The sequence below is a fragment of the Sus scrofa genome, chromosome 5, assembly GCF_054392235.1.
Source record: "Sus scrofa isolate SSC_HxYL_T2T_F1_AM1 chromosome 5, Sscrofa_HxYL_maternal_Yorkshire_Landrace_v2.0, whole genome shotgun sequence".
Taxonomy (NCBI): domain Eukaryota; kingdom Metazoa; phylum Chordata; class Mammalia; order Artiodactyla; family Suidae; genus Sus; species Sus scrofa.
Window position 1 is genome coordinate 66727687 of NC_139387.1, and position 27271 is coordinate 66754957.

Genomic DNA, 27271 nt, shown 5'->3' on the forward strand with positions numbered 1-27271 from the left:
ACACCGAATGCTGTCCATCTCAGCTCCTGCCCTCCGTTCCCATTAGGGCAGCACCAAGAACCGTGTCTCGAGTTCTCCCTCATCAGCAAGAGCCCAGCAGTGTTCACTGTGACCCACCATGAAACATTCATGGTTAAAGTGGACTCCAGCGATAAGATCACCCGTCCTGGACATTGAGACCAATGAGATAGGGAGGGAATGTGTGCAGAAGAATTCCTGTAAAAACTACGAGGAATGTTTTAAAGCTAATTTAACTTAGGTATTTTTGTTTTGTTTTCACAACGAAAAAATGTGTCAACTTGCACATGCTAAATAAGCAGCCCGATGGCTTTATAAAATGTGAGGGAAGGACTAAATATTTTATATCTGCCCTAAGGGAGGGTGAGATTTGGTGAGAGTTCCAACTCACCAAATTCCAAAGCTGATTGTCCTTCCCTTGGTTCTCCTGTTTTGCAGATGGTACGAAAGCCCTTTCACGCACACTGGCTCGCAGTTTGGCAATTCGCAGTAACCTTTGCCACAAAGCCAGTGTGCCCAGCAGATTTGGCCATGGTGATTGGCAAGAGTGCTACTTTTAAAACTCTGATCTTACGAAAAACAAAATAGTAATAGTTATTTTCACCCTCTTGGTCTTAGTGGTGCGGAGGGTCCAGCGAGCTTGGTGTTACTGGCAATTGATGGTTAGCAGTGTCGATGTTCTGTTGTAAGGGAGAAGGGCTAATCGGTTGTTGGTGAGTTATCACCTGTAGACTGTCTGCAGGTTTAAATAAGATTTCCCTGTCTCGGATCCTCTCTCATCAGCTTTTGCTCCTGTTCTCAACAAGCAGAGTTTCCTATCTCTTTCAGATTATCTGCTGCCACATGTTTCATCTGTGCTGTGATTCTGCCCTTAAATGAAGCCAGCTTGTCTCAGAATGTAGCTCCGAGAACTCTGTCATGGAGAGTTGTAGTATTAGGTTCTGTCTCTTGTAGGTGGGCACATTCTTTCACTGGGAGTTTAACTCTGATAAATGTGACAACTGTTATTAGAGATCCACTGACTCGGTTGCTGAGTTTAAGAACTCAGCTCATGCTTCTTGTAGCCACTATGAGGGACTGTATCCCAGAGTCCTCTTGAATGGCACCCAAGAGGCAACATGTGGCTCCCTGAAAAGTGATGATCCCACCTCGTTCTTGTTTGAGACGCTTTCCCTGTAGGGGCTCCAGCCTGACAGCTTGGCCAGGCAGCCACTCCCTGGAGGAATGCGTTCATGTTGAGCTTCAGTTACTCAAGTAACTTTCTCCCCTTTATCAGGAGCACCTCCCTGTTGCCTGGAAGGTTCTTACCAGCCACATGCAGCTTTGGGAGGGGCAGATGGGCATTAAGGAACACGAAGGGCTCATTCTATCTGAGCATCTGGATCAGCCCTGAGGACACGTGGGGTGATGCTGGATCAGAATCCCCTAGCACCCACTTCACAAAGGGGATGTGTCCCAGGCTTAAACGAAGTCCATTAGGGCAGCACCAAGAACCAAATACGTGCATCAACAGCTCTGTGTCAGCATCCACACCCTAGAGTCCTGTAGTTCTTTTAGCTTGGGAGGTGGCTTCAAGGACTAAATGGCCTTGTTTGGGAGCTTATGAGCAGCCAGATTTCTGAGAACGCTTCAGGGAGGATTCTGGATGGTTAAAAGCCTCCCCAGACATCCAAACGCCTCTGACCAGGTGGAAATTCTTTTGGTTAGTGAGTCCGTTCCTCAGAGTAGACAGAACATTGAAGTTAGAGAAGAGAGTGCTGGGGAAGGCATGGTCAACAGTTCTTGGCAGCCAGTTGGTTTGTTTGTCTTATTTTGTTTTTGCCAAGGTCCAGCTGTTCAGAGGATGTCCCAGGGATGTGGGGTAGAAGGACATATCAGCACGTGTTTCTTATTCTTATTTTGCCCAGGGTGGGGGTGGGATGGGGGGATAACTGACCTTGAAAGAGCATGCCAGCATCCCACAGGTGCTGCAGGAAATGACAGGGTCACTGCGGGCGATTTTCACTACAAACTGCTGTGATGCTTTCAGCAGTTAAGAGATGCCTGTTGACCTCGAAAGACAGAGAAAAGGGGGTTTCTTAGAGTAATCTCTCCATGAGTTTAAAGCTTTCAGCTGCTCCCAGATTATTTGGGAAGAAAGTATCAGATATGTGAGATGGTTTTTTTATGGTCATTAAATATGGAGTGAAGAATTGTGGCCCCAATTCCACTCACCTTCTCTGGGCCACCTTACCCAGAGAAAAGTGACTTTGGAGAAGGGGAACAGGAGAACCTCCCCAAGGGACTGAGAGAAGAAGCATCTTAACGCGTTCTTTCCTCTGAGGCAGGAGGAGATTCAGACTTACCTGTGGGACCTAGTCACGTGGGCATTTAAAAATGAACATTTTCCTGGGAGCTCCCATCATGCCTCAATGGTAATTAACTAGGCTAGTAGCCATGAGGACTCAGGTTTCATCTCTGGTTCAATTCAGTGGGTTAAAGGTCCGTCATTGCTGTGAGCCATGGTGTAGGTTGCAGACGCGGCTGGGATCCCACGTTGCTCTGGCTGCAGCTCTAATTCCACCGCTAGCCTGGGAACTTCCATAATGCTGCCCATGTGACCCTAAAAAAGCAAAAAAATAAAAATACAAAGGTTGTCAGGCACTTCCTGGTGGCTCAGCAGGTTAAGGATCCGGCATTGTCACTGCTGTGGTGTGGGTTCAGTCCCTGGCCTGGGAACTTCCACATGCCCCGGGCGCAGCCGAAATACATGAAAGGCTTCCCCCGGGGAACAGGTGGATGTGGGAGGCTCCCCTGGAGCACAGTGGGCTTCATTCTTCCATATGGAACAGCAGGTCCTACCCTGGGACGGGCTGTCCTGTAGACTAGCTCCCACCAGGGACAGGGGTTCGGTTAAACCACGTTGGCAGTTGATTATCAATGAGACCAGAATCTCGAGCCTTCTGATCCTGAAGCTTAGAACCTGGTTCTGCTGGGAAGTCTGCCTAGATTGACCACATCTGTGGCCCCACTCGGCCAGGGACCTTGACCCCTGCCTGACCAGCTGTCCCTCTTTTTAAGCCCAGTCAGTGTTCTAAGCCAGATGATTAATATTTGGTAGTCATATACCACCCTTCTCTGATTATTACCTTAAAATCCTATTTAAACCTATGTTTTTCATGTGTTAGCATCCCTCCCCTACTGGGTTCTTTTTTTTTCAAGCTGAGGACTATGTCTTGTATACCCTCGTGTTCCCCGCAAGGTCTAGCACCACTTCAGTTTTCAGCAAGTATCTGATATATAAATTTGCTTACATCTGGGTTTATACCACTTGTAGTTCCTCTGAATTATTTTATTCGTTTAGAATATGTGATTAGTTTCTTTACTGTTAATACACTCTAATGGGGAGCAAAAACTGGAGGACATTTTGAAATAAATGGTTTGTAAATTGTCTTTATGCAGGTAGAGCACAAGTATAGCTGTAATGGGAAAAATAGTTAATGTGAAAAGGTTTCCATCTATTTATAAGTAGGTTTAAACATGCTCTTAAGATCTAATAAAAACACCACTACAATTAAACAATGCTGAAATACTGAACTTTGATAAGGAGCTAACAGCTCTAGAAAAACTAGTGCCACTCATAGCGAGATATAAGCCCTTGGGTCCATATGAATTATCAGCTAGTTGAGATAATTTTCATGTATTTTGAAAGTAAATTGATTATTCTACCTAATGAATACTTCAGTGAGTTAGTAACCAAGCCCAACCAAACCATAGCTTGGTTTCACCTGCAGAGGATTAAGGGGTTTAACTGGGAGCCTTAGATTCATCTTAGTCAAGAAGAAAGAACTTGGATCCCTTTGGAAAGTTCTCCATCACCATTGACTTACTGAGCAACATTTTTGGACCTGTTAACCTTCAGAAAAGGAGTTCCCTCTAAAAAAGAATCTTGTTTCTTGGCCTTTAATCACTCATCATGTTGCTTTATTCTGCTTGCCTTTATCTCATATTTCTAAGGGTGACAAATTAAAAATAAACATTAGAAAAAAAACCCCACGGAATTGGTTTTGTGCTAATATAGAGAAAATAAATGGATTAATGTGGTAGAAATAAAGATCAGCCTACAGATAAAAATGCTGTTCTATTATTTCCTTCTCTTTCCTCCCTGTTGTAACTCTGGGTGAAAAGCAAAAGGGACCCATAGCAGTTTGCTGATTCTCTAGCACTTGTTTCTGTCCTGTGATGAGGCCCAGACTAGCCTTGTAGCAGTAAACCCTAAGTGAATCACAGACCTCAGCCCTTTCATTTACAAATGAGGGGAATAACAGGGCCCTTCCCCGTGACTCTCCCCACCTCTCCCTGTCCTCTCTGTGTGCCCAGGGCCCTGTCTGCTCTAGTTCCTGAGTCTTCTGGAATTCCCTCAGGAGGCTGGACTGAGAATCAGGGCTGCCCAGTTTCAGAGCAGGCTCGTCCTTTTTGTGGTAGGTCTCACTCAGCCTCTTGGTGGATTTCAGAGGCAGAGTCTTATCTCACATGTTATGGGAGAAGCAGCGTATAAAAACCTACTGTATATTACAGTTTTTAAGCATGAAATTATTTCACGGGGGGATCATCCCATAAACGTGTACTCTGGTCTGTGCTGAGGTCTGGCTCTGAAAGATGATAGAAGGTGCCCACCATTGGGTTCCGCGTCAGGTGCAGCGCTAAGGGCTCTGAGAAACATTTCATCTCTGAACACAGCCGAGGTCTTAGACTCATGTCTGCTGTAGCTAGAGGCCAAACATATTTCTTTGAGTTGGATTTGCTAGTCCAGTTAGAGCCAGGAGCGAATACAGGTGTATTTGACTCTTTACCCATTTTTGCTCATTGTAACCGGGATGTGGAGTCCGTTGGCAGTTCTGTGCAATAACTGTGCGTCTCTGGTTTAATGGAACCAGTCCCCATCCTTCCTGGTAGAAACAGAGCAGAACCTGATCCTCCCGCTTTCAGATCTGCCGTGGGTGCTGTTGTCATTGTCAGGCCTCTTATCCTATGTGCCATGCCTTCTGTCCCTGTGCCTCAAGAAGAGAACTCTTCCATCATTCCATTTCAGATCCTATAGTAGCTGCTAAAAGAGATTGACATGAGTAGTCCGTCAGAGCACTGCAGTTATTCAGGAATTGGCTCTTCTGTGTTTAAAAAGCTGCAGTGACTGAGAGCCACTAAAAATAGGTGCCATGTTGTCCCCTAGTTGCCATGTGTTGGCTGGCTCTGCGTCTCAGCCGCGGTTTGCACGAGGTTGTCCAAGTTGGACCATCTTTGGTGCAGTTGCCACCTGCCAGTGTGGTAAGCCAGCTGTGTCTCTCCCCAGCTGCAGTGCCTCAGACGTAACACCCAAGTCTGTGCATGTTTAACAGATGCACTGCAGACCAGACTAGAGACGGTTCCCCAGCTCCTCATCCTGACATTTTGCACAGGCCGCCCAGAAGCACCCGGGTGACAGCGGTGACATCAGTCTTTCCCTGCCCCAGTCGTGTCATCTGTATCTCAGGGGAGACGCCTGGTCCAGGCCTGTCCGTTCAGCTGGATCCTCAGTGGGTGGGGCCCCAGCCTTGGAGAACCTGTGGTGAATTGGGGGCAGCACATCCAAAGTTGATAAAATATAGAAGCATGTGAGGGTGCATAGATCTGTGATAAGGGACGACTGCTTGTCACCTGCAAAAATTGGGGAAGGTTTAATGGCAGTGGTAGAATTTTAATTAAACCTTGAGGAGTTCCCGTCGTGGCACAGCGGAAACAAATCCAACGAGGAACCGTGAGGTTGCAGATTCAATCCCTGGCCTCACTCAGTGGGTTAAGGATCCAGCGTTGCCATGAGCTGTGGTGTAGGTTGCAGACGCGGCTCGGATCCCGCGTTGCTGTGGCTCTGGCGTAGGCTGGTGGCTACAGCTCCAATTAGACCCCTAGCCTGGGAACCTCCATATGCCGAGGGTGTGGCCCTAAAAAGACAAAAGACAAAACAACAACAACAGCAAAAACCTTGAAAGATGAGGCAGATCGGGGTGGGAAGGGTCCCTGGAGGTTTAGCTAAAGGGATTTGAAGTCAGGAATGAACACAGACATTAGGGGGCTGAAGGGGAGGAATGAGAAGTGAGAGTAAGTGCAGTCAGTTGGTGCGGGCTCTTCAGGCCGGAAGGATGAGTCTGCTCTTTGCTGTGGTGGCCTGGTGAGCCCCTGGAGACTTGGTGACACGGTCACCTCTCAGCCCCAGATCTTCTGCCCTCTCTGCTCTGCTTTTCTGCTTCCAACTCCGTCAAGGCAGCGTCCTCCCTCTCGGACCTGCCCCAGAAGCCTCCTCCCTGCTCTCTCACACCCTCTGTCTTGCTACCTTCCAGCAGTGTCTTGACACCTTTCTTGGTGTCCATCAGAGGCTCAGGTTTCCATAACGGTCTAGAAGGTCCCCAGCTCAGGGAACCGGGGGCACAGCCCCCAGGAAGCAAACCAGACCAAGTACCATCAGACTTGGGTTTTTTTTTTTCCCCATCTTTTTGTCTTTTTAGGGCCACACCTGCGGCATATGGAGGTTCCCAGGCTAGGGATCTAATCAGAGCTGTAGCCACCGGCCTACACCAGAGCCATAGCAACGCAGGATCTGAGCTGCATCTGCGACCTACACCACAGCTCACGGCAACACCAGATCCTTAACCCATTGAGCAAGGCAAGGGATCGAACCCGCATCCTCATGGTTCCTAGTTGGATGCATTTCTGCTGCACCACAACGGGAATGCCATATTTTCTATTTTTAAGGAAGCCTTGATTACATCACTCCACAGTTGAATGTGCATCAGTGCTCTGTGGAAAAATTCTGAATCCTTACACTGACTCCCCAGGCCCTGCAGTGACTGACACACCCCCATCCCGTCCCCCCTCTGTGCCTTCATCGCATGCCACTCGCTCTGCACCCTCAGGGAGCTGCGTGTCTCTGAGCTCTTGAGTCTCACCTCAGCTGCTCTAAACCTACAGCCCAGAGGCGCTCTCCTCTCCGCCTCACCTCTGTGTCTCAAGCCTTCCCTGCTCCCTGCAAAGTTGAGTTACACACATTCCTCTGGCCACCCACCGTACTTAGTGAGTTATTTGCCTAATTATTTGGTTAAAGTTTGTCCCACTAAATGGTTAATTCCAGAGAAGGCCTGTTTTAGTCACCTCTGTCCCCATCACCCAGCGCCACATCCAGCTCACATTAGGTGCTCATGAAATGTCTCTGAACCCACGTGTGGACCCCCGTGGTCCCCAGTGTCCTTGGGCTGATGAACAGGGAGTCCTTTCTTTTCTTTTTTTTTTTTCTTTTTTTAGGGCCTCACCAGTGGCACGTGGAAGTTCCCAGGCTGGTGGTCGAACCATGCTTCAGCTGCCAGCCTATTTCACAGCCACTGCAACTTGGGATCCAAGCCCCTACGCCGAAGCTCACAGCAGCACGGGGTCCTTAACTCACCGAACTAGGCCAGGGATTGAACCCACATCCTCACAGACACTATGTCATGTTCTTAACCTACTGAGCCACAACGGGAACTCCGAACAGGGAGCCCTTTCTTCCCCATTGCTCGACTGTGGGCCTGGCCCCTGGTGAGACGTTTCGTGAACACCTCCTGGGCTTCCTCTGTGACACACATTCCCTTGGCCAGAGTGACCACATGGAAGAGAGCTCACGGGGAAGCTGTGTGGGTCAGGAGCCTTGAGCTTCACAGGGAAAGCCCGAGAAGTGAGTTGTGCAGTGACTCACAGACAGGTTACACGTCAGGCTGATTTGACCCTTTGGAGTCATTCTTCAGAGACCAGACTCATGTTCCCTTTTCCTCTTGACTCAGAGGGTCGCCTCCTGTTGGTCTCATAAGGCTGTTGGTCTTGTAAGGCTGTGCCCCCTACGGTCACCACCGACACATCCCGCAGCCGCTTCAGCCTCAGCCAGGGTCTAATGCTTCCTGGGGGCTGTGCCCCCGGTTCCCTGAGCCAGGAACCTTCCAGACCGTTATGGAAACCTGAGCCACTGAGGGACACTGAGAAAAATCTCCTCCCTCTGCCTTTCGTGGAAGGTTCCCTGCACAGCGAGGACTCCCTGTGGCTTTTGGATGATCGGAGCAGCATTTGCCAATGGGACCTTTCTTCCTTTTGTAGCAGAGAAATGTTTTTCTTGCCCTGTGCTGCCCCATTCACTCTGAGAGTCCTCTGGGGCCTTGTGGTCGAGGAGGAGGAAGAAGGTTCTGGCTCCCAGCATGCCAGCAGAACTCTTGGCTTCGAATGGGATCAGGAAATCCTTTTGAACGCCAAAAATACACAAGGCTTCTGTCCATCAACAGCTCTCCATTGTAACCAGGGAGGAGCCAGTAAATGTTTAATTATGTGCCAGGCACTGTGCTAAATGTGGAGGTGATTCCAGAGGAGGTGCGACCCAGTTCATAGCCACAGACAGTTCAGCATGTAATCGCCAGAGAGGTAAGGGGTCACAACACACACGCAAGGTAATTCACAGTGACCAGGGTGGTGGTAAATACCGCCGTGTGACGGCTGTACATTTTATAGACGTTCTAAGTTGGCAAGACCGTGTTTAGATACACCGGTCAGGGAAGATACTTTTGAAAAATGCAGCAGACTTGTTTAAACAGTGCAACAAAAGGTAGTTCCTGTTGTGGTTCAGCAGATTAAGTTCCAGGCTAGTATCCATGAGGATGCAGGTTCAATCCCTGGCCTCACTCAGTGGGTTAAAGGATCCAGCGTAGCTGTGGCTGTGGCGTAGGCTGGCAGCTGTAGCTCTTGAGTAGATCCCTAGCATGGGAGCTTTCATATGCCACACTTGTGGCTCTAAAAAGCAAAAACAAAAACCCCCAAAAACCAAAATAGAATTGAAACTAGAGAGCAACTCTGTAGTAATGGAGGGTTGTATTATGAAACTAATTTTTGGAGGTTTTTTTGGCTGCGTCCATGGCATGTGGAAGTTCCCTGGCCAGGAATCAAACCCAAGACACAGCAGTGATCTGAGCCACTGCAGTGACAAGGCCAGATCCTTAACCCACTGCACCTCAAGGGAACTCCATCATGAACTTCGCTCAGGTGGTGAGTAAATGTGGATATTTAGAAGGTTAATTGGAGTTCCTGATGTGGCGCAGTGAATCCGACTAGGAACCATGGGGTTGTGGGTTCGATCCCTGGCCTTGCTCAGTGGGTTAAGGATCTGGTGTTGCCGTCAGCTGTGGTGTAGGTTACAGACGAAGCTCTGATCCCGAGTTGCTGTGGCTCTGGTGTAGGCCTGCGGCTACAGCTCCAATTAGACCCCTAGCCTGGGAACCTCCATATGCCGCGGGACCAGTCCAAGAAAAATGGCAAAAAGACCAAAAAAAAAAAAAAAAAAAAAGTTTAAATGTATTTTATTGGTTGTGGTAAAAAATTTGTGGAACATACTGCGGTAGTCAAGCTGTGGCTTGTGCTTGCTTCTGGTTGGAAGGAGACATGAAATGGACTGTGAGGTCTGGATTGCCAGAGGCTGGAGATGAGAATACACAGGGGTGTTAGGAAAACAATAAGAAGATGAATTGGCCCGTGACGTGGAGGGTGGGGTAGGGAAAATGAGGTTGGACAGTAGATTGGGATCAGCTTACGTGTCTGACCAGGAGTTCTGAATTTTATTCTGTGGGTGCTTGGGAGCAGAGGATACATCACAACTTTAGGTTAGGAGCTTAATCTGGCAGCAGAGTGGAAGCAGGTTGGAGAAGGGACAGGCGGATTGGAGAGAGCTGTTGCCGAATTTACCTAAGAGTGGTGCACGGAGCTCGTGGCAGGCATGGTGGCCAAGAGTGAGGGGGCAGGGACACACAGATGGATGTCACCAAGGGAAGTCTGCATGTTGGCATCTCTAGTGAATGATGGGCAGCCTCGAAAAGGGATACAAAGCGAAAGAGAGTGGGATTCTGGCTTTGCATTTATTTAAAAGGTGTCAGTAAGTCTTTGAAGTGAAAATGATCAAAAGAAAGTTGGATACATTGAAGATTGGAGTTTGGGACATCCAGCCCCTAAATGCAGACTCAAGAGATCTTTGATTTTCAGGTGAACAGGAGCAAATGTAATCTCTTTAATAACCTCCTCTTCCTTGCTGATGGAAGCAGAGGCCTCCTCTGTCCTCCCCCAGGATGTCTCGGTGCTGTTCGCTTGGCTGTGTCTTCACATCCTGAGGTCACTGGAGGGCCAGTCGGGCGGCCTCTAAACCTCCCTCGCCGCTTACAGCACTTGTCACCTTTCTTCAGCCAAGTGGTGGATTCTGGCTATATTCTTTTGGATTGGTTGTTCTGATTGTACTTTTCAGAACCATCTTTGAGGGCACTTATTAAGCGTCCTGACTGTCTGGCTTTGTGTGTGTGGCAGGGTGTGGGGAGAGGGAGAGAGAGAGGGAGGAGAGGAAGAGTTTCTGGCCATAGTGATTGTATTGCCAACTAGAAAGAAAGATCACTGAAAGGGTAAAAAATATCCCTCTACATCTGAGAAGTCTTTAGCCAACAGCACTTCTGGATTTTGCCATTTGAATTGAACGAGATAACATTATTGTGAGGACTGTAAGATTTAGACATTACGAGTCACAAGAATTTCTAAGTTGCATTATTTTATTTTTATTTCCTTATTTCCTTTTTGGCTGCCCCCCCCCCCGACAATGTGGCAGTTCCTGGGCCAGGAATCAAACCATCACCAGAGCAGTGACAGCACGGGATCCATAACCCACTGAGCCACCAGGGACCTCCAAGTTGCATTATTTTAGTACTTAGTGATTTTTTTTTTCAGCTAGTACTTTGAAAAATTTGAATTTGTTTATTGTGTATGTGATAACTGTGTTAATCCGAGAATTAGAAATCTCTCATTCCTCAGGTGTGCCAGGTGTTAGCTTGTTTCTTACAGAGTGAGCTGCTCTGGAGGAGTCATGTATGGGGCTGCTTCTCAGGCTTCCCTGGAGAGGCTCCACAGAAATGCATATCTACCCACTTTCTAGTAGATGAAGGGGATGAAATAAGAGTTGAAAATGAAGGCTCCGTGTCATTGGGGGTTTTTCTCCAGCGCTGCTCGGTGGAGAGCCCATGCATGAGGCGAGACAGGATCACCGCTGATGTGGTTGAGAACAACACGCCACGCTCTCCACCCTCCCAGAAATGGTTGATGGAATCTGAGGCTTGGCCGACCCGGGCCAGCCCGTGTCCATTGTACGGTTACATGCCTTTGTTTGCTTTCTTTGGAGGTGCCAAACCATGCTGCCTTTCATTTTATTTAACTAGTTTCAACCTCCATGTGTACCGACTCCTGACCCCAGAGGAATTGTGACCAGGTCTGAGTGTTTTTAAATGGTTAGAGAATAGAGTTGCCTCAATCAGTCACTTCAGACCAAAGCACAAAATAATTATTCTTGCGAGCGATTAAAATACTTCCAAAGTACACATTTCAACATTTGTATTTTTAATATTAGGCTCGTCTCCTTGGTGCTGTAGCAGAGCGCAGGTTTTATTTTCTAATGGAGGGAATTGTTCTCTATAGGTGCAGGAATATTCCACTGAAGTCCTTCACATACGTTCTAGGATAAATAAGCGAATCTGTAATACATGCTTAGGTCACAAAAAGGGGTCTTTGTTTTACAAAAGGATTCAACTACATGGAGACTATATTTAGAAACTAAATCATTTTCACAGTTTATATAGTTTCTTAATGTACAGAAATTAAATTTGCATAAGATGGTTTAGAAAAAAGTCTTGCATAAAGTAGAGCTCTGTGTCAGTAGACTTGTGTTCATAGCCATGGGATCCTTCGCAGTAGGGGAGGGGTGGCCTTGAAGCCCCCTCCAGTTTGGGCAGCTCTGTCAGCTGACCAAGTCTTAGGACTCACTGCCAATTTGAACTGAAGCATAGATGGATCAGCCCTTGGTTCTTCCTTCAGGGAATTGCTTTCAAAGTGACAGAGCTAACCTTTCTCTCTGCTTTGACTAAAAGGATAGGAATACATCTTTAGAATGGAGATCTTAAAGTTAACATCATTAATCTGTAATACAATGCTACTTTTGTTGATTACATAAGTATTCTTTCCTTCTTTTTTTGGTCTTTTTAGGGCTGCATCTACTGCATATGGAGGTTCCCAGGCTAGGGGTTCAATCAGAGCTGTAGCCACTGGCCTACACCACAGCCACAGCAATGCCAGATCCCAGCTGTGTCTGCCACCTACACCACAGCTTATGGCAACACCGCATCCTGAACCCACTGAGCAAGGCCAGGGATCAAACCCACAATCTCATAGTTCCTAGTCGGATTCATTTCCGCTGCGCCATGACGGGAACTCCAGATTACGTAAATATTCTCTCATTTTAAGAAACAACACTGTGGTTAATAACTGATTGCAAGGATCAGAGGGAAGAAAAAAGTGACTAATTGGAATTGTTTAGTGCTATTATCATATGGTTTTTTTGCTTTTTGTTTTTTTGTCTTTTTAGGGCTGCACCCAAGGCATATGGAAGTTCCCAGGCTAGGGGTCAAATTGGAGCTGCAGCTGCTAGCCTGCACTGCCCCTTGCAGCAATGCCAGATCCTTAATGTGCTGAGCCACAATGGGAACTCCATGTTATATGTATTTTATTTAACCTGGCAGATTTTTTTCCCTCTGAGAATGGATCGGTGGTTCACACTGACTTTTATAGAAAGTTATATTTATGATTGGAATTGTGGACCGAGGGGGGTACCCTTAAGGGAAGAGGTGTTTCTTGGTTGAATTAGAATAAAGCGATGGACAAATTATCAATGCCTTTAAGCTACACCAAATGTTTTCTCTGTCCAAAGTAACATGTATGTTTTTGTTCATAAACATTCACTCTTCTGGTGGATTTGTGGAAGACTAACAGAAATACGGATTTTAACACCGCAATTTGTCCGCTTGTTCATCCAGCTCTGTAGAGGCCAGCAATGTCTGCCTATGTGTCTTCCTTCTTCTTAAAAACTAATGCCTAGCACAAGGGGCCAGGGTGGGCATGGCGTTCCAGGATTCAGGTCTGTCTTAGGGAAGCACATATGGGCTGTCTGGCGTTCTGTTTCCTCCACTCCTAGATGATTAGCCACATTAAATCTAGGGACAGGAGAAACCTGGCAATACTGGATGGTGAGTCAAGTCCTTGAACAGCTTTAAAAGATATCTTAAAAAACAGAAAGCACGTCAGTTTTTCAGTGCAACATTCACAGTAAACCAAGGGGCTGATAAAGAGCTGAGGTTGCGTCTTCTGGCAGTGGGGTCTGACGTGGGATCCGGGGACAGCAGCATGAGGACAAGGGCAGACAGGACTCTTTATGCTCCACCTGTCAGCTGTTTGCAACAGCAAGTTTACGTAGCTGGATGGAACTCCTCTTCTCGGGTGGATCTAGTTTGTAAGAGGAAGAGGGACATTTTAGGCATATTTCAGAACTGATTTGCAGAGGAGGTCACAGAGAGCTTCTCAGGGGTGCGGGTAAATCAGGCAGTCTCATCTGTTATTAATTAATGAAATGAAACTGGGGGCACTAGAGTCCACCGATGAATGAAAGGTCAGCGAATGGAAAAAACTGTCAATAAAGGAGGGTGTCGGCAGAGTGGAACATTGTCCGAGAGAAAGATCAGGGAAAATGTGCTCTTTGGCCGAGGGGGTGTCTTTTGGAAGTGACAAGGAGTGTGGGTTTGGGACATTTCAAGCCAGACGGAGCACTAAATGGATCCTCTGATTTCAACGAAATCTGTTAAATACTTTCAGGCTGTTTGGGTTTGTGCTAGAGATTAATTGAAAAAAAAATTGGTTAAAAAAAAAAGAGGTTTCTGTTTGTTTTATAATGTGTTTTACAACGTGTTATTGCTGTTTTGTTTGCTTTGGGGGGTTGTTTTGAGGCTGAATAGTGGGTTGCTTTCTCTTAGGGTTTTTACTTTTTTTTTTTTTTTTTTCCCTCTGTCTTAGAATGTTCTAGAGCCGTGCTTACATTTTACTCTTTAGGACCACCAAAGTTGGACTTTGAACAGCCCAGGCTAGCAGGCTTTCAGTTTCCAGTTGTTAGAGAGTCTCGTCCCTCTGAGCATAGTTCAGTGGGGGATAGGCTGAAAGTCCTCGAGAGGCAGCGTCAGCCTCACCACTGATTTGCAAACTCAGGGATCATGAAGGGCCCGGGACCGTGTTCCTCTCTCCAGTAGTTCATCCATCAGCTTCGTTTCTGGTCTCATGTGAAATGCACTTACAGAGCTCTGCTATCTCTGGTCAGGCCAGCTCTCTTTGCTTTTTCTCTCCCTCATTGAAGCTTTGGCACCATGTGGCTTTGAGAAAGAAAGACTCTTCTGTCCGTTTGGGAGAGGCCCATGGCCATTCTGAGCCTGGTAAAATAAGGCTGAACTGAGGGCAGGACCCTAGAGGTGTCAGCAGGGATGTCCCCACATCCTAGAGAGCGTTGCAATTAATTCTGTGGTATGTAGAGACATGGTTTTAGCACAGCGATTGAGATTGCTGGGCTCCCGTCTCAGCTCTGCCAATTGCCACCCTGTGTCTTTCTGAACCTCTCTTTCCTCATCTGTAAAATGGGCGTAATCAAGGCACCACCTCTTCGGGCCGTTGTAAAGACTGAATGAATACTCTTACAGTGCTTAGAGCGATGCTTGTCCCATAGGAAATGTTCAGTATCTCTGTGATTACTTACATTATTTATATAAATGATGACCTACAAGTTCAAAATGGAGTTCAAGTTTGAGTTTCCTCGGATTATCTAGTTTCTCTGTTCTCTGAGAACATTTTCTGAACTCTCTATTTTATTGGATTTAAATGAAAGACCACCCGATGGACTGTTTTGGAGCCAGAATAGGAAAAAATATGAAGACAGTTCTTCAGAGAAATACCAGAACCACCAAAGGTAGTAGAAGTTAAAATTTAAACACATCCGATTAAATTATAATCAAAATAGTGGCTGTCAGTTACCTTGTTAGGTAGATGTAAGGTCGTCAAAGAATGTTGAGACTCTAACGTTATTATTACAAGAACTACTTTGGGGAAAACAACTCGTCTTAAATAACCGCATTATGCAATGAAAAGACTGGCAAGGGCAAAATATTAATACAAACAAAATCATAAATCCTAAACAGTAATAGGTGTATACAAATGCCAATATTAGCTCACTCCTGTTTTGAGATTGTCTCTGGGTTACACTTTAAAAGGTATAGAGATTCTAACTTCATTTCAGGAGTTGCAATGGCCCCAGCATAGCACTTCCTTAAGTGTGAGTTCCCCCGGCTATTAATAGATTGGGGGGTGGGTGGGAGGGGAAATTCCATGGTCAACTAAGTTTAGGAACCTTGAATTAAATGAAAGTAAACCAGTTTCCTTAGAGATACTTTTCAGAGCTTTTAATATGCTCATGTGTGCTTCAAGTCTCCCAGGGACTTTCTCTTACTTTTTGGACCACTATCTCCTGTCAACTTCCTGCCGGATGCGGGATGCTGGCTCTGGAGCACACAGGGAAATGGAGCCTTAGGGGCACTGCTTCTTGCACTTTGTCTCACGTGTATTCTACGGAGGGGTAGCTGCAGATCGGGATGGAGGAAGGCCTGCAGACGAGGCTGGGAACTGCATCACTGTGCTTTCAGCATAATCCTGTCCTATTGAGGGGTTGCCCTGTGCGGGCACAGAGCACTGGGGCATGTGAACTAATTCCGTCCCCTGACAGCTCTGTGAGATGGGTGTGATCCCTCTTCCCCTTCCACAGACAGGAAACTAACAGCCAGAGGGCGTAAGTGACTTGGGAAATGGGACACGGAGACCATGGTAAAGGCAGGACAGAACTCCAGTACAGGGCCTGTGCTCCCTCTCCCTCGTGGGGGATGTGTGTGTGTGTGTGTGTATGTATGTGTGCACACGCACGCCTGTGCACAGGGCAGGCTGGTGGTGAGAGAACAGTGTGAAGGTGTGAAATGATGACGACTTTCGTGTGGCTGGAGGGCATGTTGGGAAATGGCAGGAAGTGAAACCATAGCGCTGTTGGGGGTACAGATCCCCAGGGCCGCCTCTTACACCTCAAGAACTTTAGTTAGCTGACCGCTCCTGAGTAGAGACAGCAGAAACACCCGGAGGTTAGGGCGGCACACCTACATTCTGCAGGGAGCGTGTGGTTGTCCTGCTCACCCAGCTTGCGGACTGGGGACCCCATGCTGAGCAGACAGTGGACGCCGGAGTCCAGAGGATCATGCTGGAGTGGCACATAGCACATAACACAGCGGATAATAAGGGGTGCCACCCCCCCCCACCCCTGCCCTGCATCCACTCCTCGCACTTTCTTTTTTTTCTTTTAATGCCACACCCACAGTATATGGAAGTTCCTGGGCCAGGACTCAAACCCTGGCCTCCACAGCCACCTGAGCCAGTGTAGTTGGAGTCTTAACTCACTGCACCTCAGTGGGAACTCCTCCCTGCACTTCTGCAGGCTTTGAGGGCGTATTTTATATGCGTCTGAAAGTGGGGGGAAAGGCTAATAGAATGTAGCTCAAAGAAATGGAGTAAAAATTTCATGAGATTTTAAAGTCTTATTTAAGGCCTGATGAAGAGGTAAAAATTGGGCCGTTCTGCTGCTCTGTCTTCTTAAATTAACTTTTTTTGTTGTTTTCAACCTTTTTTTCTTTTTTCTTTTTCTTTTTTTGCTTTTTAGGGCTGCACCTGCGCCATATAGGAGTTCCCAGGTTAGGGGTCAAATGAGAGCTACAGCTTCCACCTGTGCCACAGCTCATGGCAGCACCGGATCCTTAACCCACTGAGCGAGGCCAGGGATCGAACCCACAACCTTGTGGTTCCTAGTCGGATTCGTTTCCACTGTGCCACGACAGAAACGCCTGTTTGTTTTTCTTTAACTTGCTAGTGAATTATTTATTTCCATTGAGTTACCCATAATATTATAGTCTCAGTAATATGATGAAAATAATTCCAGAGAAAATACTTTTAATGTTAAAATTTGTTTTTTAATTTAATAGTATTAAATATTAATATAAAATATACACATATTCCCTACCAAGAAAGAAATTCCAGGATGGCCTAGTGGTTAAGGATCTCATGTTGTCACTGCTGTGGTGTGGGTTCAATCCCTGGCCCAGGAACTTCCACAGGCCATGGGTGTGGCAAACACACACACACACACACACACACACACACACACTCCCTGTAATTCAAATCTCTGGTTCCTGAGTTTGGGCGTAGTGAGCAGTGAGGGTCTGGACAGCAAGGGATTTATCAGAAAGTATTTCAGAATGTATGTAGTTCCTGGGTTTGGATTCGGGTAGCAAGGAGTATTTAGGTTGGAAAACCCAGTGAAGGCCATACTCATTTTTTTTTTTTTTTCTTTTCCCAAAGTAGGTAAGAGTGTCTCCTTAGTCCACAGATTTCTCTTCATTAAAGGGTAGCGAGATCATGACCTAATGAAGGTTGTAGAGTCGGTCTTTATAAGGACAGGACTAGAAAAATCTGAATTCCGCTGAGCCTGGGAATCTTGCGCAAGGCTTCCCTGAGCAATTAGGGTCTGCCAGCCCTGGCTTCCAATGCTCAGCGAATGAACAGGAAACCCCGAATTGGGGTAGTTATGTGACCCTTAATACAAAGGACATTGGTAAGAGTAGGGGGGTACGTGGTGTCTTTGCAATGAAACAGCTCCTGTCCTGGGAAGACTTGAAGTTCATTCTAAGAGGGGAGCTCCCGCTGCGGTCAACAGGATCGGCAGTGTCTTGGGAGCGCTGGGACACAGGTTCAATTCCTGGCTTGGTACAGTGGGTTAAGGATCTGGCATTGCAGCAGCTGCAGCTGAGGTGACAGTTACAGCCCAGATCAGATCTCTGGCCTGGGAACTCCGTGTGCCACGAGGTGGCTCAAAAAAAAAAAAAAAAAGAAAAAAAGAAGTTCATCCTAAGATCATTTAACTTGATCAATTTTATTCTGAAGAAATAACTTCTTGCCTCCATTCGCAATTTTTTATATCCCCATTTTGCTTTTGTCTTGGCTTGGTTATTTGCTATTTACTTTCAATCCTCTTTAAGTTAACACACAAAAGCATCGCTATGGGGGATGGGGAGCAGGGAGAAAATGTAGGCCCCACGGAGGTGAAGGCACTTTAAGTGCCCTCTCGTGGCCCTGCGGGCCAGGACTGGGTGCTGGAGCACACACCAGCCGGAGGCAGTCAGCAGTGTTGACAGGGCTCTCTGTGTAGTGGGATCCACTTGCATCTGTGGGATTTGATGTTTCTTTGCAGACAGTTTTATTTGCGCGGTCAGCAGGCTGCTTTTATCTCTGTGCACGGCCTAACTGTACGATGTCTGTCCCTAGGTGGCTTTGCCGAGTTCTCCCGCTGTTTCCCTGGCCTCTGTGAAGGAAAATCCGCTCTAGTCCCCACCTGCATTTCTCAGCCTTGCTTGCCTGTTGCCAACATTGGGCCAACCCGAATTCTGCCCAATCTCTATCTTGGCTGCCAGCACGACGTCCTCAACAAGGTGGGTGCTTTGAAAATCTCCTTCGTCACAGGGTTTCTTGTCAGCAGCGGGAGAAGCACTGGTCACTGGCGGGCTGTCCTTTGGACACACCCGCTCCCTGTTCTTGGTGTGACTCCCCGCCAGCAGCCACATCCTCCCCAGTGCTGACCGCTGTGAAGTTCTAATCACATAGGAAACTGAAGTTGTCGTCACGTGTGCTGTTCCTCAAAGGTCCAAGAGACCTGCAACAGGACAGGGTCTTCCAGAAGCTGAGCTCTGTTGTATATAGCAGTTGGGCACACTCAGGAAGGCTAATACTTCCTAAATTATTTCACACTTAGAAATGAATTTATTGGGAGTTCCCATGTAGCTCAGCAAGTTAAGGATCCACTGCCGTTACTACAGTGGCTCAGGTTGCTGCTGTGGTGCAGATTCAGTCTCTTACTCGGGAACATCCACATGCCATGGGTATGGCCAAAAAAACAACAACAACAAAGAAAGAAATTATTTACTCCAGCAACTAGAAAGAGACTCAGATTGGCTTGGATTGAGGAAGATCTGATGACTTTTTTTTTGCCTTTTTGCCATTTCTTGGGCCGCCTCCGCGGCATATGGAGGTTCCCAGGCTAGGAGTTGAATCGGAGCTGTAGCCACCGGCCTACACCACAGCCACAGCAATGCGGGATCCTTAACCCACTGAGCAAGGCCAGGGATCGAACCCACAACCACATGGTTCCTAGTCGGATTTGTTAACCACTGAGCCACGACGGGAACTCCAAGATCTGATGACTTAGGCTGGAGGGAAGACGATGGTGAGGACTAGCACTGAGACAATGGCCTGCAGGTACCCCACTGAGGCTCTTTGGAGCAGTTTGGTGGAGGAAGAAGAGGGAAGAGCAAGGATCCTTGATGGAAAAGACGTGAGCCACACGGGACAAGGTGCGCTTGGCAGAGGCGCCCGTGTTGATTGAGTGAGACTGTTGTGTACAATGGTTCACACACAACAGCAGCAGTCCTAAGATCTGACTGTGCAGCTGATGTGCTCTTAACCATGGGCGCTAGAAAACAGTGCTCTCACTGCCTGGAAAGTGCTTTTCTCTAAAACCTCTTATTTATATCACCTCTAATTGAAAAAGCAATCAGAGGTCTTAATTCACCTGCTGGCAATTTACAAGTGCTGCTTTCCTCTACGAAGGGTGGTATCTTAACAGTTTCTCCTTGAGTCACAGAAAGAATTGAGCTGATTATAAAATAAGCGTCCAGGTAGACTTGCTTTAGCATGCGGAAAGAGAAAAACACCCTGCCAGTTGGGCTGCAGCGAGGCGTTCTTTTTTGTGGTTGTTGTTCTCAAAACTCCAGCCTCGTCACAGTTTTGCTGGGACACTTGTTGATATGCCTGCTCTTACTGTGAGGAATTTGAAATTTGATAGTTTATGCTTTTACTGAGCCTTTTTGTTGGGGTCGAGATGTCTTTGAGCAAGTGGTTATTATTAATTCTCTTGCAGAGATAAGCAGACCATGTCACAGAAAGCAAAATTAATGTCCTAAAGTCATATGCATCCCTGGGGCAAAGCTGGAGATGCTTTATTTAATCCTCAGATCAGAAAGTAAAATAAAATGAAATAAAATGCCTATTTAAGGATCCGGTTCAGAATTACCTCCAGTAAAACTTAAGCAGTCAGTTGGCAGGTGATTTTCCAAATAATTGTGTTACAGATCACTTTTGTTACTTTGGACATTAAATGAAATGGTTACATTCATTTTGCTACATACCTTTTCCAGATTTAACAAATGTCAAAGGGCAGGAGGGTGGTTTTCTATTTTTAATTAGCTTCTGAATGTATGTATGCTAAACAGGATACGCACATAGATGCCTTGAGAGGAAATGGTTGTAGGGGGAGAATGGGTCTGTGGAAGCTCATGGGGAAACAGCTTGAACAAGGAGTTTTTCTGGAACACTGTGAGAAAGCTGCTTTAGAATCTACCTACGTGCAGATGAAGGGGTGGTGGTCAGTAAGAATGCTTTCCAAGTGGCGAGTAGAAATTTCTGTGTATAAATCCTCTAGAGTCATTGTTTTGGGTTTTTATTTTTATTTTTTTGGCCTTGCCCATGGCATGCAGAAGTTCCTGGGCCTGGGATGGAACCCAAGCCACAGCAGTGACAATACTGAATCCTTAACAACGAGGCCAATAGGGAACTCCTAAATTCATGGTTGAGAAGAATCTTAGTGCTGGAGGGGATCTTACAGAGCATTCAGTCAGCCTCTTTCATTCAATAGAGAAGAAATTGTCATTCCAGAAGTTCCCGTTGTGGCACAGCAGAAATGAATCCAACTATTATCCATGGGGATGCGGGTTCGATCCCCGGCCTCACTCAGTGGGTTAAAGATTCGGCATTGCTGTGGTGTAGGCCAGCAGCTGCAGCTCCAGTTCACCCCCTGGCCTGGGAACCTCCATAGGCCACAGGTGAGGCCCTGAAAAAACATCATCATTCCAGAAATTTTAAATGAATTCTACAACATCACCCTGCTGATGAGTTTTGGAATGAGACTTGCCTCTCTTTCACAGAGGACAGACTCATGTTCCTGCTCCACATTCTTTCTGGTCTAAACTTTCCAGGAGAAATAATAGGCTCTCTTCTTCTGGAAGATCTCCAAAGATGAAGATTATATCACCTTTCCTAATACTAAATTCTTTTTTAGTCAAACTTAGAAGCTGAAGTCTTTAAGAGCAACAACCACAAGACCACTAGTTTTATTAGTCATCTGCTTTCTTTATTTTAAATATGTTAAAAGCATGTCACCGAAATTTTCTTATGGAGTTACCATTTAAAATGCTAGGCTCTTTATGTTACTGCCTTTAACCTTCATAATAGGATTTGGAGGTAGGATTTGAGTTATGTCACTTACTTAGCCAAGATTTTGTGGCTAGAAAGCCACCGACTTCAAAGCTGGTCAGGGGCAGAGATCATTCTCAAACCCAAGTAGTCTGGATCTGGTCCTATATTTATCGAACAGCAGAAAGATGATCTTCTGGAAAATGGAATCTCTAGAACTGTCTGTTAATAAAGAACTGTGACAGATCTTAACAGTCTGTTGAAACACAACTGAGATTTGTTACCCCTGCTTTTTCTACAGCATATTCTAAGCCAGCAACATCCTAATAGAAATATAGTGCAAGCCACGTACATAATCAAAATGTTCCAATAGCCTTGTTTAAAAAGAGAAAAAACAGGTGAAATTAATTTTAATAACATTTTGCACCATTTAGAAAATTACCATTTCGACATGCAATCAATACAAAGAATTACTAGCGCTTGACATTTTTTTGGTAGTAGGTCTTTGAAATCTGCTGTGTATCTAATGGTCACATTTTTGTCCCCCGCAGTCTGTCCTCCTCTGGGCTTTGTGCTGGAGTTGGAACAGGAACAGAAATTACACTGAAAGTATCTGGTTGAGGAGTTCCCATCATGGCTCAGTGGTAACGAACCTGACTAGTATCCATGAGGACTCGGGTTCGATCCCTGGCCTCGCCCAGTGGATTAAGGATCCAGGGTTGCTGTGGCATAGGCCAGCAGCTGTAGCTCCAGTTCAGCCCCTAGCCTGGGAACTTCCATATGCTGTGGGTGCACCCTGAAAAAAAAAAAGGCAAAAAGTATTTGGTTGATGCCCAGTTCACATCTGAGTGGGATTTGAACCAGAATCTCTAGTTATAACGTAAAAGGCAAGAGCTCTTGATGTTTTTTCCTCCCTCATCAATTAAAACTTCACATCGACTTTTGCTTCATGCTTTTGCAGGGTATATCTGATGGAATTACCCACTGTAAGTAGTTCCTGAGCCAGGAGGCATCTGTGTAAACCTCTTTAGCCTCTTCACTAAAGCAGTCCTGTTTGTCTTTTTCTATTTTATTATTATTATTATTATTATTATATATTTTTTGGCCGTGCTTGTGGCACGCAGAAGTTCCAGAGGCCAAGGATCAAACCTGCACCACAGCAGTGACCTGAACCACAGCAGTGATAATGTTGGATCCTTAACCCACTGAGCCACCAGGGAACTCTTCTTGCCCCATTTTCAGTAGCACGCTGTCAGCATTCTTTGGGTAGCTCCTTATTTTAGTCTTTTAACAAGCAAAGTTGGATTTCCTGTGCATCTGTGCTGTTCTGCCTGTCACCAGAACGACTGCTACTTTCTCTGTGTTTTCTTATGAGTCAGACAATAGCCTGGACACCATAAAGGCAAGTACTGCTTTCAGCCTTTTCTGTGATCTAGGAAGACAAAAGGTCACATTGTCAAAATGAGCAGTAAAAGCACTTATTCACTGTCCACTGTGTAGAACACCATACAGAGCACAGGTTGGTTAGACCTGACTTGTTCAGGAGGCAGTAATTCACAAGGCAAGGAGACTCAGGGCGGGAGTGAGAGCCGGATTCAATCCCAGGTCCCACCTCACCTGCAGCAGAACTTGAGCCATGTTACTGCATCTGGTGCTTCACATGCAGCTGAGATGATCCCTCCCTCGTAGTGTTCATGTGAGAGTCCAGTGACGTGGCATGATACCAGGTACCCAGTGCAGTTCCTGGTTTAATAGGGTACTCCCATTGTCACCATGCGGCAGAGTGCAAGGTTCCAGGGTGAGTGGGAGATGCCATGGGTGTGGCTGGTGAGGGAGGCTAGATGGAAGAAGTAGGTCAAAATTTCGAAGGCAAAAGGAGTGGCCGGTACAAACTTACTCATTAAATTGACTTCAGAAAGAAAAATGTGACAAGTCCATTAATCCAGATTTGCGGTACCTACATGCTTTAATGGGATCTCTGTCCTCAGCCTGGGCGAACGTGGGAAATTTGACCAAAGAGAGTTTTATTAAGGCCATATATTAACCTGGATTCCACATATTACTCCCCAGTCTATCAACAGGGCATAGAGACCATATTTAGAAACTAGCCCAACTACAAGGGAAAGTTTATTTCATGGTTTAGGAGAAAGAAACTTAAAGGGGAAAAGAATGAATGCCAAATCGTAATACTAAAATTAAGATTTATTTTTTCTTCACAAGTACCATGTTGTTAATATTTTCTTAGTTGTATATTGAAATTAGAATCTATTTTTAAAATTCTTGGGGGAGGAGCTCTTTTCTACTTCACAGCTGAACCCTTTTTTATACCCAGCCTGCTGCATTCAGTGTAATTTCCCTTCATAAGGCCAATTAGCAGAAAGGACAGTTAGTATTAGTGCAAAATACACATTACAGGCTTTGGGGGCAAGGTGGGCAGCAACTTTACTGAGAGATAATTCATGTACCATATGATTTACAAGCTATTTTTATTGAGATATAATCGATGTATAACAAACACTATATTAGTTTCAAGTATACAACATAGTGATTCAGTATGTGTATATATTGCTGAATAGTCACTGCAATAAATCTAGTTAATATTCACCACACAGTTAGAATTTTTTTTCTTGTGATGAGAGATTTTAAGATTTGCTCTCCTAGCCACTTTCAGATATACAGTACAGTAGTAGTATTATCTGTTGTCACCATGCTGTATATTACATTTCTGTAACTTTTTTATAACTGGAAGTTTGCACCTTTTGGCCACCTTTACCCGCCTCCTCCCATTACCTCTGGCGGTCACCAGTCTGTTCTCTGCATCTATGAGTTCAGTTTTTATTTCTTCTGTATTTATCTTTTTCTGTCTGACTTCAGTTAGCCTGATGCTCTCAAGGTTTATCTGTCTTGTCACAAGTGGCAAGATTTCCTTTTTTATTTTTTAGGGTTTTTTTTTTTTTTTGCTTTTGAGGGCCTCACCCACGGCATATGGAGGTTCCCAGGCTAAGGGTCTTACTGGGGCTACAGCTATTGGCCTACACCACAGCCACAGCAACACCAGATCCTTAACCCACTGAGCAAGGCCAGGGATTGAACCTGCAACCTCATGGTTCCCTGTCGGATTCATTTCCACTGCGTCACGACAGGAACGCCAAGATTTCCCTATTAAAAGCTGAATAAAATTCCATTGTATAAATTGTATAAATACCGTGCCGCCTTTATCCATTCATCTGTCATTGGGCATATAAGTTGTTTCCCTGTCTTGACTTTTGTAAATAGTGCTGCAGGGAACACGGGGGTGGATGTGTCTTTTGGAGTTGGTGTTTTTATTTCCTTTGGATAAATAATCAAAAGTGGAATTGCTGGATCATGTGATAGTTCTATTTTTAGTTTTTTGAGGAACCTCTGTATTGTTTTCCATACTGGCTATACCAGTTTACATTCCCACAAACTGTTTTTTCTTAATTATTTAAATCGAAGTATAGTTAATTGACAATGTTGTATGGGTTTCAAGTGTACATCAGAGTGATTCCATTGTATATATTCTTTTTCAGATTCTTTTCCATTATAGGTTATTACAAATAGTGTAGTTCCCTGCGCTGTACAGTAGGTTCTTGATGTTTACCTATTTTATGTATAGTAATAGGTATCTGTTCATCCCAAATCCCTAATTTATCCCCCCTTCCACCATCCACTTTGGTAGCCGTAAGTTTGTTGTCTAGGTCTGTGAGTCTCTGTTTTGTAAGTAAGTTCATTTGTATCTTTTTTTTTAGATTCCATCTATGTGATATCATACGGTATTTGTCTTTCTCTTGCCGACTGACTTCACTTAGTATGTTAATCTCTTGGTCCATCCATGTTACTGCAAATGGCATTATTTCATTCTTTTTATGGCTGAGTCATATTCATATATATATTTATGTATATATATGTAATTTTCCTTATCATTATCAATGGACATTTAGGTTGCTTCCATGCTTTAGCTGTTGTCAACAGTGGTGCTGTGAACATAAGGGTGCATGTATCTTTTTGAATTGCAGTTTTGTCTGGAAGCATGCCCCAGAGTGGATTGCTGAATCATACAGTAGTTGTATTTTTATTTTTTTGAGAAACTTCCATACTGTTTTCCATAGTGTGAGGTGGAACTTGAGTGTAGTTTGGATTTGCATTTCTCTAATCATTACTGATGTTGAGCATCTTTTCATGCACCTGTTGTCCGACTGTATGTCATCTTTGGAGAAATATCTACATAGGACCGCAAACTCTTAAAAGCAAAGTAAGGGAACTAACATTTAATGAGACTCATGCTCTAGTTGCTTTATCCTTATGAAAGCTTTATACAGTAGACCTCATTAGCCCTCATTCACAAGGAAGGAAACCATGGCTGAGGGAGGTTAGGTAACCCACCCAGGTCATTCAGGTAAGGAATAGCCATGTGCTCAGCCACACACACGCTCTCTGTTTTCCGGGCTGGTTCCTGTGTGCTTGTCCTGCACAGGGTTCATCCACAGCTAACAGGACGGAGGTGGCATTTCGAGGACTTGTGCTGGCAGAAGGGTGACATGGTGGAGGAAGTCTATCAAAACCTGCCTCTGGTGGTTTCTGTCTCTCAGTGTGGTAGAAAACAGGGTCATCTCTGAGCAGCGATGAGGGTCTAGGAGAGACAGAGAACTCGGAGAAAAAGGACTGGGTGGAGTGGTGTCTAGGCGAGAGGCCAGGTGAAGCCCAGGGGAAGGAAGTGACGCTGAGGGAGCCTGACAGGGAGGTGGTACCGCACGTTGTTGAGTGCTTTTCTCGAGACGTGTTCAGCTGTCCAGGTGCAGATGCAGCCTTATGGCGAACCAGTTTCTCCAGGGCTGTGATCCTGCCACAAGAATGTGAAGAATTGACAGAGGGACACAGGAATTGAGGGCGGGAGCGAGGGAGCAATTCCAGTTGACCCTCCACATGGCGGGGGCTGATCCTTGTGTAATTCATGCTCGGCCCTCCTTCTCTGCAGAGCCTCTGCATCCATGGATCCAACCAGCCACGGACTCTGTAATACTGTAGTATTTTCTGGTGCAGGACTATGGTGTGTGTGTGTGTATATATATATATATATATATTTTTTTTTTTTTTTAATAGGCAAGCTGATTAGAGTTCTTAAATCACAACCAAATGCACCAGCCACTTATAGTGTCCATTCTTTAAAGAGCAAGAACTAGTGAAATATCGGCAGAGACTCTTCTAGATTATAACTGTCCTCTAAATATTCTACAGCTGCCTTCCCCTACCTCATTTAGACAGGAAAAAATGGAGCACAACTTGTCCTTCCTGAAGCTCTCGAAAACATTTAGCTTAGGTCATAGAAAAACAACTCTCTTCCCTCATTCGTATTTCATCAGTGTCTGCAATATTTTAATTAATGTGCATCATTATGATAACAAGTACATTGGCCTAAACAGGTCTGAGAACAAACACAGTTGCTTCCTGGTGAGCCAACTCTTCAAATGGGGGAAGCAGCCTGGGGATGGCCAGGTGCCCACTACTGAGGGGCCAGGTGTCCACCTGCCGAGGGCAGCACAGCAGAGGGGTAGGGGTGAGGGGGGCAGATGACGTTGGCCAAGGTGTCACATGACTCTTCTGTTACCTTGCTTTCCTGATTATTTTTATGACCCTGCATGTAAGTGGCTGAGAGGGCATCCATGTCAATGTTTCTGACAGGGGACCTGGCATGGAACTACAAGGGCGAAGAATGGCTTTGCTGCACAGGATAATGATAGCTTTTACTCAGAGATAGATGTCTGTGACTTCCTACTAAATTATAAACAGAAACGTATGTTATTCATTCAGTTCTGTTTCAGTGTGTTGTGTAAAACACACACACTGACTATCACATGTCCCATAATTAAACATCATCATCCTTAAGCTTCCAGAAAGCAGGCATCCTATATTGTTTAATATTTAGCTCAACTCT

At 45.6% G+C, this 27271-nt stretch overlaps 1 protein-coding gene across 12 annotated transcripts in view; it reads left to right on the plus strand.

Moving 5' to 3' along the window:
• DUSP16 (dual specificity phosphatase 16) overlaps window positions 1–27271 on the plus strand; it is a 209326-nt gene that overhangs the window by 164503 nt on the left and 17552 nt on the right. For 7 of the 12 annotated variants that reach the window (XM_084956723.1, XM_084956726.1, XM_084956722.1 and 4 more), the window contains one exon: window positions 18340–18503. The exons of the other annotated variants lie outside the window; for them this stretch is intronic. In XM_084956723.1, the coding sequence (XP_084812849.1) occupies window positions 18340–18503 (164 nt within the window). The remainder of the gene's footprint in view (window positions 1–18339; window positions 18504–27271) is intronic. 12 annotated transcript variants of the gene reach the window in all.